General features: G+C 43.2%; 1 protein-coding gene across 1 annotated transcript in view; it reads left to right on the top strand.

Annotated features, from left to right (window-relative positions):
- LOC103184857 (WD repeat-containing protein 7) overlaps positions 1-9,940 on the top strand; it is a gene marked incomplete at its 3' end in the record, with an annotated part of 63,272 nt that extends 53,332 nt beyond the window's left edge. The window contains exons 14-15 of the mRNA XM_042335994.1: positions 5,534-5,729; positions 9,681-9,940. Of these exons, the coding sequence (XP_042191928.1) occupies positions 5,534-5,729; positions 9,681-9,940 (456 nt within the window). The remainder of the gene's footprint in view (positions 1-5,533; positions 5,730-9,680) is intronic.
- Positions 9,941-13,281: the final 3,341 nt, after the last annotated feature.

Genomic DNA, 13,281 nt, shown 5'->3' with positions numbered 1-13,281 from the left:
TTTATCTCTCTCTCCCAGTCTCTCTCTGTTTGTCTCTCTCTCTCTCAGTCTGTCTCTCTCTTCGTCTTTCTCTGTCTCAGCGCTTTGGGACGTCCTCCCAACGTGAAAGGTGCTCTATGAATGTAATTTTGTTGTCTCTTCCAAAAAAAAAAGTCTCTCTCACAGTCTCTATCTCAGTCTCTCTGTCCCAGTCTCTCTCTCTGTCTCTCTCTCACTATCTTGATTTGTCTTTCTCAGTTTTTCTCACTATCTCAGTCTCTCTCTGTCTGTCCCACATGGGAGGATGATAGCCCCCATGACAACCAGACAAAAATACATTACATTTGTTCCAGTGCTTTAGGACGTCCTCCCGACGTGAAAGGCGCTCTATAAATGTAATTTTGTTGTTGTTGCAGAATATAGATGTATTTCTCTGAACTGTGTGTGCTTTCCTCTGTCGCTATGTTATTGCAGAATATTATGTAATATTTTGGGGCTTAATTAAAGCATTTTTAATATAGCTCATTAACGCTAGGAGATCCTCCCCCCAAAAAATGTCCATGAAACTGCCACTTGCAAGACCTTTCCGAAGAGGTATAAATCATGTTTCTACGTCAATCGATTGTTGCATGATTGTCAGATATACTGACACACAGACAGACACTTTGTCTTTATTAGTATAGGTAGAAGACGAAAGTTCTCAGGGGGCTATTAGACCCAGAAACTTGTGCATGTTTCATAATTTCTAAAGGCTAGAGTCAGGGAAGTGGATGGTTTGTGTATTACTCATGGGCCTGATTTCCTGCTATGCCCCTTCTTCATACCAATTACCAAATGTAGAAAGGTCAGTCCTGCGGTTGCGTGGGGAGCTCACCTGGAGAGAGCCCAGGTTTGGGCTGATATCAAATCCCCTGTATGGTGCTTGGCATATAACCAAACTCAAGCTTCAAACAGTATGGCTGGCTTTGATTCCACTTCAATGTCCCCAGTGCACAGCCCTGCTGTGAAGGCATCAACAGATAGTGGAATTGTGGACTGTGAGAATAGGATTGAAATATTTACTGGCCCTTTGCTTTGATAATAATAATAATTAACAATAATGATACTTGCATTCGATATAGCGTCTTATCACGTCTTCGAGACGTCTCAAAGTGCTTCGCAGAATATAGTGTAAAGTGAATTGACTACATTTTGTGGGCAAAACGCAGCAGCCAATTGCTCACAGCAGCTTCCCACAAATAGTATTATATTTACTGGGACAGCTGTGTTGATCCTGTGGCAAGGGAACTTGCTGGTCTCCCTAGTTCCACCATCTGGGAAGCGCGCTATATAAATGCAAGTTGTCGTCGTCGTAGAATATTAAAGGGTTGATCTTTAAATTGGTAGCTTGTTAAATCTATAAGGAGTTGCATATAGTGCTTAGAAACTGGTTTCTGTGTTGCACTGTTAAGTGGTGACTGAGGTACCCACTGATTATCCATTTATAATATCTCTGATTAGGTGGTTCAATACCTCTTACTTAACCTCTGTCCAAAGTGCTTTTAATTTAGCAGGACATTTATTCAGCTCTGTACCTATTTGTGCATTTTGCCATTTGATGTAAATTCCACAGATAATTTACAGCACTGTCTGTGCACAGATACCCTTTTTGTGTCGAAAGTGTTTTACGCAGGCAAGATTTAGTGATGTCAAGAGATCAGTAAAGTTCATTGCTAAAAAAAATCACTGAATGGTCACTGAATGGATCTCAGAATAGAAATGTGTGTGGCTTTTTTAAATCAGGCGAGCTAACTGAATTGGATGTTCAGGTTTAATAAGAAAGCGAACCATTTTAAATATTAGCATTCTATGGGGAAGGCAATAATAATAGCAATAATCCTTGCATTCGATATAGTGCCTTATATCATCGAGATGTCTCAGAACACTTCAGAGAATATACTGTACAATGAATTGTGGGCAAAACGCGGCAGCCAATTGCGCACAACAGTCGTGGTTTGAGTGACCAATTTATTATTTTTTTTGAAGGAATTATTACCCCTGGAAAAGTGATCCGACAATCAACTAACAACTGGGTCCCTACTTATTGTTAGGTAAGCAGAGGCTTGTGGAGCAAGGAAACTTGTCCAACATTTTGCCCTGCCGGGTCGAACCCAGGTCTCTCGCTTGCAAGGCGAGCGCTCTAAGTGCTGAGTTACAGGACTCCTGTATATAGTTGAAGATCTGACTGGTTTTCCTGTTCTTGTGGAACTCTATATAACTCTGCGCATGGATAATCATTACCTTGGTTGTGCATTTCCACTTGTCAAAACACACCGGTAAGAGTGATGTTGCTGTTGGAGTAAAGTGCTAAGTATGATTCGAAGTAGCTTCCTTCCCAAGTAAGACAGCTATTACTGTTGTTGGACAATTGAGCCATTTTTCGCATGATCAATCCTTGCATTCCAGTCAGAGCAAGGGCATTAATGGAGGGACATCTGCAGGAAATGGAGTGGAGGTTGGAAGATCTTTGTTTAAAAAAAACATAGAAGGCTGTTAAAATATGAACACGTTGATGCATTGCTGTCAAAGCCGAGGCTCAGTATTTGAAAGGAAATTGAATAAAGAATTGAGGAAAAAATAAGAGAGAATGAGGGATGAGCAGGAGAATGCGATTAGAATGGATGTCTCTAACAACAACTTGCATTTATATAGTACCCCTCACACAGGGTAGGGTCCTAGATCGCTTGAAAGTGGGAGCATGACGCTGAGCTGGGGGAAAGGGGAGGTGACCATCGGCCCGGGAAGAGGAAGGTGTTTGGCCACAAAGAGAGGGAGAGTATTCCAGAGTTTTGGGGAGTAGCGGCTGAAAGCGCGACCACCGATGGTGGAATGGAGGGCACGAGGGACAAGCAGGAGGCTGGAGCCAGTCGAGCAGAGGCAGTGGGTTGGGCTCCAGCACAGGCGTATGTGTCCTCCTGCTATTCTGAACACTATGATTTTTAGATGGCGTAATCCTTCATGGGACTAAATTGGATTGGTCAGCTAAAATAAAATATTAGCTAAAACATTTTAATGAAGGGGAAGTTTCACCTTCACCTCTACTCTTGCGTTTTATTTTGAGCTAAATTGACAATGATAAGAATGTCTTTTTCGTGTTTTTTTTGTTTTATCGACCAGAGGAAAAAAAGCACAGCAGAGAAGGAAAGAAGCCCTTGCACATTGGGTGTCTGAACGCAATAAAATTAACTCCCAACGAAAAGCAATGGAGTGAACAAGGATTTTTGATTTGATTTTCTTTTATTGCACAAGATCACAGTCAGTAACTCAACGAGGCCCTCATAAAACTAATAAAATGCCCAACCCCTCGTATATGTCTACAATTTGGTGAACAAATAATGTTGATTTCACCACACAATTGACAACTGCGATGTGTTGAAAATCTGATTTCAGTTTTTAGACAGGTGTCGTATTTTATAAGACAATCAAGTGAACATAGTTACTTCTGGGCTCATTGACGAGGAGTATAGTGGTCCTAGCTGGACAAGCAGCGGGAAAGCTTGCCAGATATTGCTATCAATGGTAAGCTATGTGGTTTCAGTTGGTTCGGCTCCAGCAGTTAACCCAACGCACACTCTGGGGTCCGCAAACCTTGGTTCTTGCCAACCTGCGGCTAATAATTACCGGAATTAGGTAAGCAGGATACAACCCTTCTGGGGGAGATAGCGCGTTCCATTCCATTCCAACAATCTCTCTGGAATTTCCATGTGCAGGTGGGATGGATGGTTTTCTTAATTTGGTTTGGATACTCTTAAGCACTGTGATGGGTTTCCGCATGTGTCAGACACCCGGCTGACCACTACCTAAAAATTGATGTTTGTGGTTTTGAGTTGTCCTTTCAGACATCCACTTCCGTGTAATGACCACTTTCGTATTTAAGTAGATTGTTCCCAACTAAGTTGTTAAACATGTCTCAATGTGGGATTGCCACCTGGTTTGTTTTTGCTTAATTAGAAAGGAAGAAAGAAAGAAAGTCAGCATTTTTATAGACTTGTGCTACAAAACCAGGCTGATACAAAATAGAACTGAATATACTGTTTATTGTGGAGGTTCCTTATAAAATCTGACATACTTTCTAGCAAGGATTTGCAACTAATTGGCATGTGATAGAATTTTACTAAAGTTGCAGCTGAGATGGCTCTGCAGTAATATGAATACTAAATTTAATACTGCACTTATTACTGTGCATTTGGTGGTGATTTGTCTGTGTAGGGGCGGGGGTGTCATGTATTTGGTTTCTTCATTAAAAAGTATGTTTTTTCCTACTACTGGGAGTAATTACTCTGCTGAGTTAAGGACAGGTATGGAAGAGCTATCTGTCCAGTGTGTATCCTGTGAAGTGCTTTGAGATGTTTCGATGACGTGATAAGATGCTAAATCAAAATGAAACGATTATGTGTTTTAGCTGATGAAAATTTATATAGACCAAAAAACCTGTTTTTAGATCTATATATAACTCAATCCACGATTATTTGTGGGTCGCTGCAATGTGCAGTGGCTGCCGAGTTTCACCTACAGAACCTCAGCACCTCAGGCGCTGACAGCATCAGCATCCAAGGCTGCACTCTCCACCTTTTGAAGCCGGTCAGGAACCTCGGTGTTCTTGTTCGACCCTGAGCTGTCCTTTCTCCCTCATATCCGCGCCACAGCTGGCACCGCCTTCCATCACCTCCGGAATATCGCCAGACTACGGCACTACCTCACCCCTCACGCTGCTGAAACCCTGGTCCACGCCTTTATCACCTCAAGGCTGGACTATGGGAACTCTCTCCTCGCCGGCCTTCCCGGTACCTCCCCCCACAAGCTGCAGGTCATTCTGAACTCTGCAGCTCGTGTACTGTCCCGCACCAGGCTTCGGGACCACATCACTCACCCTCGCTCGCCACCACTGGCTCCCCATCCTCCAGAGGATCGAATTCAAGATCCTCATCCTCACCTGCAAGGCCATTCACGGCCTCGCTCCCTCCTACCTCTTTGACCTACTATCCCCATACCTACCTGCCCGTACCATCCGTTCCTCTTGCTCCGATCGCTCCACATCCCCCGCCCCAACCGCCCTACCATCGGTGACCGGGACTTCAGCCTCTCAACCCCAAGGCTCTGGAACTCTATCCCCCAGTGCCTTCACCGCCTCCTCCCTTTCCTCCTTCAAGGCCGGTCTCAAGACCTTTCTCTTTGACCGTGCCTTCAGCTCCCCTCTCGACTCTCTACCCACTCCTCGCTCCCTCCCTTCCCTTCCCTCACCCTGACCATTTTCCCCCTGCTCGGGTCCTGACCCAACTGTACAGCGCCTTGGGACGTCCTCCCGACGTGAAAGGCGCTCTATAAATGGAATCTTCTTGTTGTTGTACAGAATATACAATCAATTCACTTTACAGTATATTCTGTGAAGCGCTTTGAGATGTTTCGAAGTCGTGATAAGGCGCTGTATTAAATGCAAAGATTATTATTATTATTATCTAGACTAGTGTTTGAATATGCATATCCAAACTGTTTCTGTTTTATATTGTTGCTATAGTCTAGGGTCCAATACTGCATCTGCTCCGTGGCCAGCGATCATTCAGTTGGTCTTCTCAGTCTGCGAGAGAGGAAGTGTATAATGCTGGCATCGAGGCATCTCTTCCCCATTCAAGTCCTAAAGTGGCGTCCCTCAGACGATTACCTGGTGGTGGGATGTTCAGACGGCTCCGTGTACGTCTGGCAAATGGACACTGGTAAGTGCAGTAAATTCCACCCTCGGGGGCCGCGCTTTCAGCCACTACGCCCCAAACTATGTTCATACGTGTGTTCTTGCCAGTGAGCTGAACATCAGAGAAGCGATTGCAAGTGTCAGCACATGCACTGTACTTCACTGAAAGAGAAACTTTCAAACGGAGTAGCCCATCTAATGGCACATTAGATGGGCTACTATCGACTCCTGAGGGAAAGATCTGTGAGGCGAGCTTTGATACCCACAACACAAATTATATCATTCACATCAGCGATCGTGCCTGGAAATAAGACGCCATGAAAAATATTTTTCCGTGATTCGTTTGTTGGAATGGAGAAAGAGCAGGAGAACCAGTTAACAGCAGGTGGCTCCAGCAGGGGAATTAGTTCTATCGTAACCAGAGTCCTTGCTTCCTTCACTTATATTAATAATCCTTGCATTTGATATAGCGCCTTATCACGTCGTTTAAACGTCTCAAAGCGCATCACAGAAAATATTGTAGAGTGGATTGACTGTATATTTTGTGGACGAAACTCGTAAGCCAATTACGAGTTGCTCAACATAGTTCAGTTATTTTCTGGCAATGCGGTTTTTAATTTGTCGAGGAAAGTTGCACCTGAATGTGGGTTAAGTGACTCGGAGTCGATACTGAGCATTTGACGTGTTGTCAGATTGGAGTATCTGCAGTAGGCATACTTTGTGTATACCCACATGCTTAATGCGCCTCATCCTCTCCGCCTGGATAAAACTGAGCTTCAGTGAGTGTATTTAGAAAGCATAGCCTCCACTATTCTTATTTAAATTGTGTTTCCTTAATTGATGCTGCAAATATGCTCGCAGACAGAACCAGCGAAAGAGACAGAGCCGGGTTCATTTCAGTGTAGTTTTCATTCTTAATAAATCTTTTAAGAGAGCAGAGTGTTGAAAGTCAACATTTCAGGCTACATTAGGCACATTAGCTGGTATAGAAGGCTGAGAGAAAATAGGCCATCATGGTCCACTGGATGTGTCACAAACTTGAAGAGCCTCTTAAGCGAAGAAGTGCTCCCAGCAGAAATGTCTTGTGTATCATTGGAGATCGCTGGAGGCCGGGTTGGAGAGATGTTGATTTTGCTGTGGTTTTGCAGGCTATGATACTCAGCCTGTGAAGATGGTTGCTCTAATTTACAAGGAAGGTTGGTCATCTGAGAGCTGCTATACTGTGGGGCAGTGAAACCTATAAGTCGAATTAAATGCTATATTCAATTGAAATTATTTTTCCCCCTCTCCAGTGTGCCCAATTTGCAGGCAGCGATATCCCACAAATAGCCGTGAAGCGAATGACCAATTTTGTCTGTGGGATTGTTGGGTGGGATGCGAGGAGGGACATTAACAGCTTTAACATCCACCTGAACAGGCAGACAGGACCTCAGTTTAACATTTCATCTAAAGGATGGAATCTGCAGCAATGCAGCACTTTACCAGCAATACACTGAGATTTAATGATAGATAAAGCAGGGAGGGTCCCTGGTTTAAGTGAGTTCAAAGTCGAGGCTTGAACCCACAACCTTCTGATTTCTCCTGGTGTGTTGTCCAACAATCCCCCAGATAAAATTGCTCACTCGCTTCATGGCTGATTGTGGGACATTGCTGTGGGGAAATTAGCTGCTGCATTTGCCTTCAAATCAGCCCCTACACTTCACAGTAAAATTGTCGAGTGCTTTGAGAAGTCTTGACGACCCGACAAGGTGCTGTATCAAATAGAGTTACAAATATTTTCACTCATGCTCAGGCCTACAACCTGAGACAGGCCAGCTGTCTCAAGACCCTCTTCGATCGCATGCTCGGCCACCCTCTACCCCTACCCTCCTTGCCATCCACCCTTCCTGATCCCAACCCCCTACTCGGGTCCGAATCCCTGACTGTCCAGCGCCCTGGGACGTCCTCCCGAATTGAAAGGCGCTAGACAAGTGTAATTTGTTGTCGTCGTTATTGTTGAGGGGAACTAAGTTTCAATTCAAGTAAAGGAACCTGTCAACGGACAGCAAAAGCAGGGGTCATTTGAGCCCAGCAACTTCCTGTTAATGTGGCTGTTTGAAAAATGTGTGGGGACAAAGCACAATTTAATCACTAACTATCAATGAACACAATATGGATGTAGTAAATTTCATTCACACATCAAGGAAAGCATGGAGTCCCCTAGCGAAGTGCTTAGCGTGCTCACCTCACATGAGAGGATCCGGGTTTGATTCCCGGGCGGGGTGAAACAGATAAGTTTCCTTACTCCACACGCCTCTGTTTATCTAACAGTAAGTAGGAACCCGGTTGTCAGTCTATTGGTAACTCAATCCACAAATGTTTGTAGGACGCTGCTGTGCCAATTGGTTGTCCCGTTTTGCCCATAAAACATACAATCAATTCACAGTATATTCTATGAAGCGCTTTGAGACATCTCAACGATATGATCAGGTGCAATATCAAATGCAAGGATTATTATTATTAAAACTGCTTTACTTAGCACACCTTGAATACAGGAAGCGATAATGGTCACTCTCCATTCTGAACTGCTTCTACAGGAGCTTTCAAGCACACCAGTCCATCCTCAACTGCTTCTAAACAAAACGGCTCAAGTATTTTCCCATCAGTCATGGTGATGCTGTAGCCTGAGCACTTCTGTAACATCAACTGCCCTCTGAAGTCGTTTGCTTCAGCTCTCCCACTGCCAGAACCAACTGTTTCCAGCCCCTCTTCCTTAGCTCCCAGACCATGAGAGGCCAATAATCACTTGCTTGCCATGGCGAGTGTAATAAAGTGGGAGTTTTATTAGAAGCTCGCTAAAAGCCAACTCGCTCACTGCATTTAACCCCTTGTTATCGAGACCTAAACTAAAATCGCAAATAATAATAATAATCCTTGCATTTGATATAGTACCTTATCATGTCATTGAGATGTTTCAAAGCGCTTCACAGAATATATTGTAAAGTGAATCGACTGTGTATTTTAGGACGAAATACAGAACACCAAAAAATAATAAATTCATAGAGGTTAAGAATCTCTCCGACTATTTTAATTTCTTAACTGACTCATTTTGCTGTAATATATGTTGGAAAACAACTGATGCATGTGTTGACAGCGGTATACTTATGCTTTTACAGCTAAACATTAATTATCTATGGCTTTTTAAAGTTGGAATTAATTGGAACATCAGTATGTCTTCCAAATGGGATGCTCTTTGAAGTGAACTGCTGTGATACTTTTGATTTGAAGATAAAGCAAGATAAATAAAATAATCCTCGCATTTGATAGAGAGCCTTGTCGAGATGACTCAAAGCTCTCCATAGGGTTTCCTGGAAGTTCTGTGTGTGAAGAGCGCTTTTTAAGTGTAGTTGTGTTGCTGTTATACTTTGTAGGGGAACACAGCAGCCAATTTGTCCACAGCAACAGCACCACAAACTTACATTTATACAGCGCCTTTCACGTCGGGAAGATGTCCCAAGGCCCTGGTCAGTCAGGGATTCAGACCCGAGCTGGGGGTTGGGATCAGGGGGTGGGGGGGAGCTGGAGGGATACATTGCTGTCCCACATATAGCCATGAAGTCAATGACTAATTTCATCTGCGGAATGGTTTGGTAAATAATCCCTCCTTTCTCTCTTTAAATAGTGAAGTTTGGTAGTTTGTTCGCTTCAATCCACGACTATTTGCAGGACACTGCTGTGCGCAATTGACGGCTACGTTTTGCCCACATAACATAGTCAGTTCACTTTGCAGTAAGTTCTGTGAAGCGCTTTGAGACGTCTGAACGACGGGATAAGACGCTACACAAAAAACAAGAATTATTATCATTAATATCCCATCTGAAGGGGGCACCTCCAACAATGCAGCACTCCCCCAGCAATGCACCGGCATGTCAGCGTGAGACGGTGCTAAAAATTGGAAGCGGCGTGAGCTTCAATTGGCCTTTCTCTTTGTTGGCAGGAGCACTAGACCGCTGTGTAATGGGAATCACAGCAGTAGAGATATTGAATGCTTGTGATGAAGCTGTTCCAGCTGCCGTGGACACCCTGAGTCACCCCGCTGTAAACCTGAAGCAGGCCGTGACCCGCCGGAGCCTGACTGCACTGAAGAACATGGCCCATCACAAGCTACAGACCTTTGCCACCAATCTCTTGGCCTCCGAAGCTGCTGACAAGGTAATTGTTATATTTCATTGTTTTATTATTCAGGACGTCCTCCCAACGGGAAAGGCGCTATACAGATGTCATTTGTTGTTACTGCTGTTATTTTATAGACAAAAGTTCTAAACTTTGGCTGTTAGCACCGAAATATTACAAGACTATTCTACTAATGACGCACAATTAACTCGTCCTGTTAACTTGCATGATAATAATAATCCTTGCATTTTATATCGCGTCTTATCATGACGTCGAAGCGCTTCACAGAATATACTGCCAGATGAATTGACTGTATAATTTGGGAATATACAGATACATTTGTATTTGCGAATATATTTGTTTTTAGCAGACCAAGGAGTCCGGTATGGGGTCTAATAAGTGGTGATTTTTAACAGGATTCTTTAAGAAACAAACAAGAAGTACTGCAGGAATGGGGTATGGTTTCCAAATGCCTAGTCTCCGGGTGAGCCCAGTTAGTCGTAGTGAGCTATTTAATCGTGGAGGAGAAGGAGGGATAATGATGTCCTCTTAAGTGCACTCTCCAGCTCGAGTAACTGACTGATGATCAAGTTTGTGCCGTGGATGAGAGTGGCTCTCTCGCAGACCATAGGGCCAGTAAACCTGTAATTAAGCACGGTTAGGAGGGTTTGATGTTTATTGTGTGCATGTATGTATGTGCGTGGGAGTTATACATGTATACGTGTGTGTGTGTCCGTACCAGCAAATGTGCAATTAGGTAGTTCTAATTTTCAGGATGGCATTTATCGGTAACCTTTTGTTGATCTGCTTGATGTCATTCATTCACAAGTGCACTGCAGGAGTGGCGTTACAGTGGCGGGCTCCACTTTATTTTCGGCTGTGAATTTTTAATAGCGCTGTTTTATAGCGCAATTAAGAGCTAACAGCAATTGAAATCGCCGTGATTACTCAAGCTTCCCCCAAAACATTAAAATCTATGGCCTGCGGAGCCCTGCCGGGTTGTATAACAGCTGCAATCGCTTCTCTCCCTTCGTGGCAACAATTAGGATGAGGCAAGAATACGAGCAGCTGAGCTGATGAAGGACTAATCACTTTATGAAAAATGTATGCGGGTGCTATCATAAGGGCTTCTGCCACAGTGATGGAACCTGCTGTTGAAAGACTTGGGATCTTCAGGAGGATAATAGAAAGGCACCACCGCCCTGTTGGTCAGAAGGGCCTTCCTGCTTCTGACAAGAGAGAGATGCATTACAAATAAGGCTACTTTAAAATAGCTCTGAAAATAGACTACAGGAAGCTCACCAACTGCGATTGAATGAGCTGAATTTGCAGGATTCGAGAGAAATTGATTCATTTGGGATTTACAGGCGTGAAGTATTGGTTTTGAGCCACTGAAGTTGGGAGGGATGTGGAGTGAGTGTGTGTGTGTGTGAATAGCATTTTATCGTCATTCATAAATGTAGTGTTTTTCTCTATTTTCTCCCCCTCCCATCAAATGTTGGACCTGCAGTAGTCTAGAAACTGTTGTGCACAGTGTCAGTGGAGCTGCACACTCACAAGTTTCAATAGAGATGCTGTATTCTCTTTTGCTTGCAGTCAAGCACAGACCTACATAGCTTATTTTCTCATATCCTCCACCTAAATTCTTCAATCCCGTAGTGTAGTGGTTAGTGCGCTCGCCTCAGAAGTGGAAGGATACAGGTTCGATTCCTGAGCAAGGCGAAACCTTAGGCAAGTTTGCTGATTTTACCTAGCAGTAAGTGGGAACCCGGTTATTAGTCGATTGGTGGATCATTTTCTGGGGATAATAATCCGTCCCCCCCCCCGTACCCACCCCCCAAAAAGAATGTGGTCACTCAATCCACGACTGTTTGTGCGCAATTGACTGCCACGTTTCACCCACAAAATGCAAAGTCAATCCACTTTACATTATATTCTGTGAAGCTCTTTGAGACGTCTCAATGACATGATAAGATGCTATATCAAATGCAAGGTTTATTATTATTATTATCTCGGCTACTTAGCTTTGTAAACCCTAAAAAGGCTGTAATGTTCTTCTGAAGATTAAGATGGCGATAACTGCACTTGACATACTACAGTATTATAACCTCTATGATTTGTATTCCACCCAGATACAAACGCAACCCAGTAGTATCTTATTTCCTTTTTTTACTGCCACAGTGCACTGCACTGACTGTTTCATTGATGTATCTTCAATACCTGCAAAATCTGTTCCCACACCATGACCATTCCATTAAACCCATTTGCTCCCACACTAAATTATTTCATACGATAACATGATTCACCAGTTATTTCCTTTACCTGCTGAATGCGTTCAAAATTCTTAGGAATACTAGGTCAAATTGGGGGAACTATTAAGTGGGGTGCCTCAGGGCTCAGATCTGTATGCTTGTACATATTAATAACCTGGATTTGCAGACACAGTGAAAGGTAGTTAAATTTGCTGATAACACCAAGTTGGAGGGAACTGTTTTATCAGGAAGAAGCAAGAGACTTGCAAAGAGATATGCATATAGGCTGATGGCGAGTAAATGAAGTTAAATGCAGATAAATGTGAGGTATTTCATATAGCAAGTAAGAATAGGACACAATTATACTCTGTGAATTGGACAGAACTTGCCAAGGGGGAAGCTCAAAGAGGTCTAGCCTTGTTGGTTGACTCGTTGATCATAATAATAATGATAATCATCATCCTTGCATTTGATATAGTGTCTCATCACATTGTTGAGACGTCTTAAAGCGCTTCACAGGATATACTGTAAAGTGAAGTGACTTTATCTTTTGTGGGCGGAACATGTCCCACCAACAATCTTGGGTTGAGTGACCAAATTATTATTTTTTATTTATTTTTGTTCTTGAAGGGATTATAACCCCCGGAAAGCGATCCGCCAATCGACGGAACAACTGGGTTCCTACTTACTGCTAGGTAAACAGACGCGAATTGAGTAAGGAAACTTATCTAGCTGTGTGCTTAACAGGCCACAACCCCCTCTCCCCAGAACACCATCCACTGTACTGATGTTCATGATGTTTCTTAGTAAAAAGATGGTCCTGCCAATCGGCTGCTGAAAGTCATGATGTTTGAGCTATGTTTGGGAAAGACACAACGCAGCTTTATTGATGTCAGAACTGTGTTGGCAGGGATAGGGGAAGAGAGCACTCCATCTCTGGCACATCGGAGTCATTTCTATTTGATAATTTAGGAACGTCTAACTGTAAGATGCTTTTTCGATCCTATTATTCAGAATTATAATTTTTTTTGCAGGGGAACAGTGTTGATCTTATGGGTTTTATTTTAAGATGAAGACAATTGCGTGTTAAATTCCAATTTATTGCTCTGAACAAGAAGTATTTACAACAACAACTTGCCTATAAATAGCGCCCCTCATGCAGGGTAGTTTCTC

Source organism: Callorhinchus milii, unplaced genomic scaffold, assembly GCF_018977255.1.
Source record: "Callorhinchus milii isolate IMCB2004 unplaced genomic scaffold, IMCB_Cmil_1.0 Scaffold1, whole genome shotgun sequence".
In the NCBI taxonomy this organism is placed as follows: Eukaryota; Metazoa; Chordata; class Chondrichthyes; order Chimaeriformes; family Callorhinchidae; genus Callorhinchus; species Callorhinchus milii.
The sequence above is the reverse complement of the archived record's forward strand: the minus strand, read 5'-3'. Positions and strand labels throughout refer to the sequence as shown.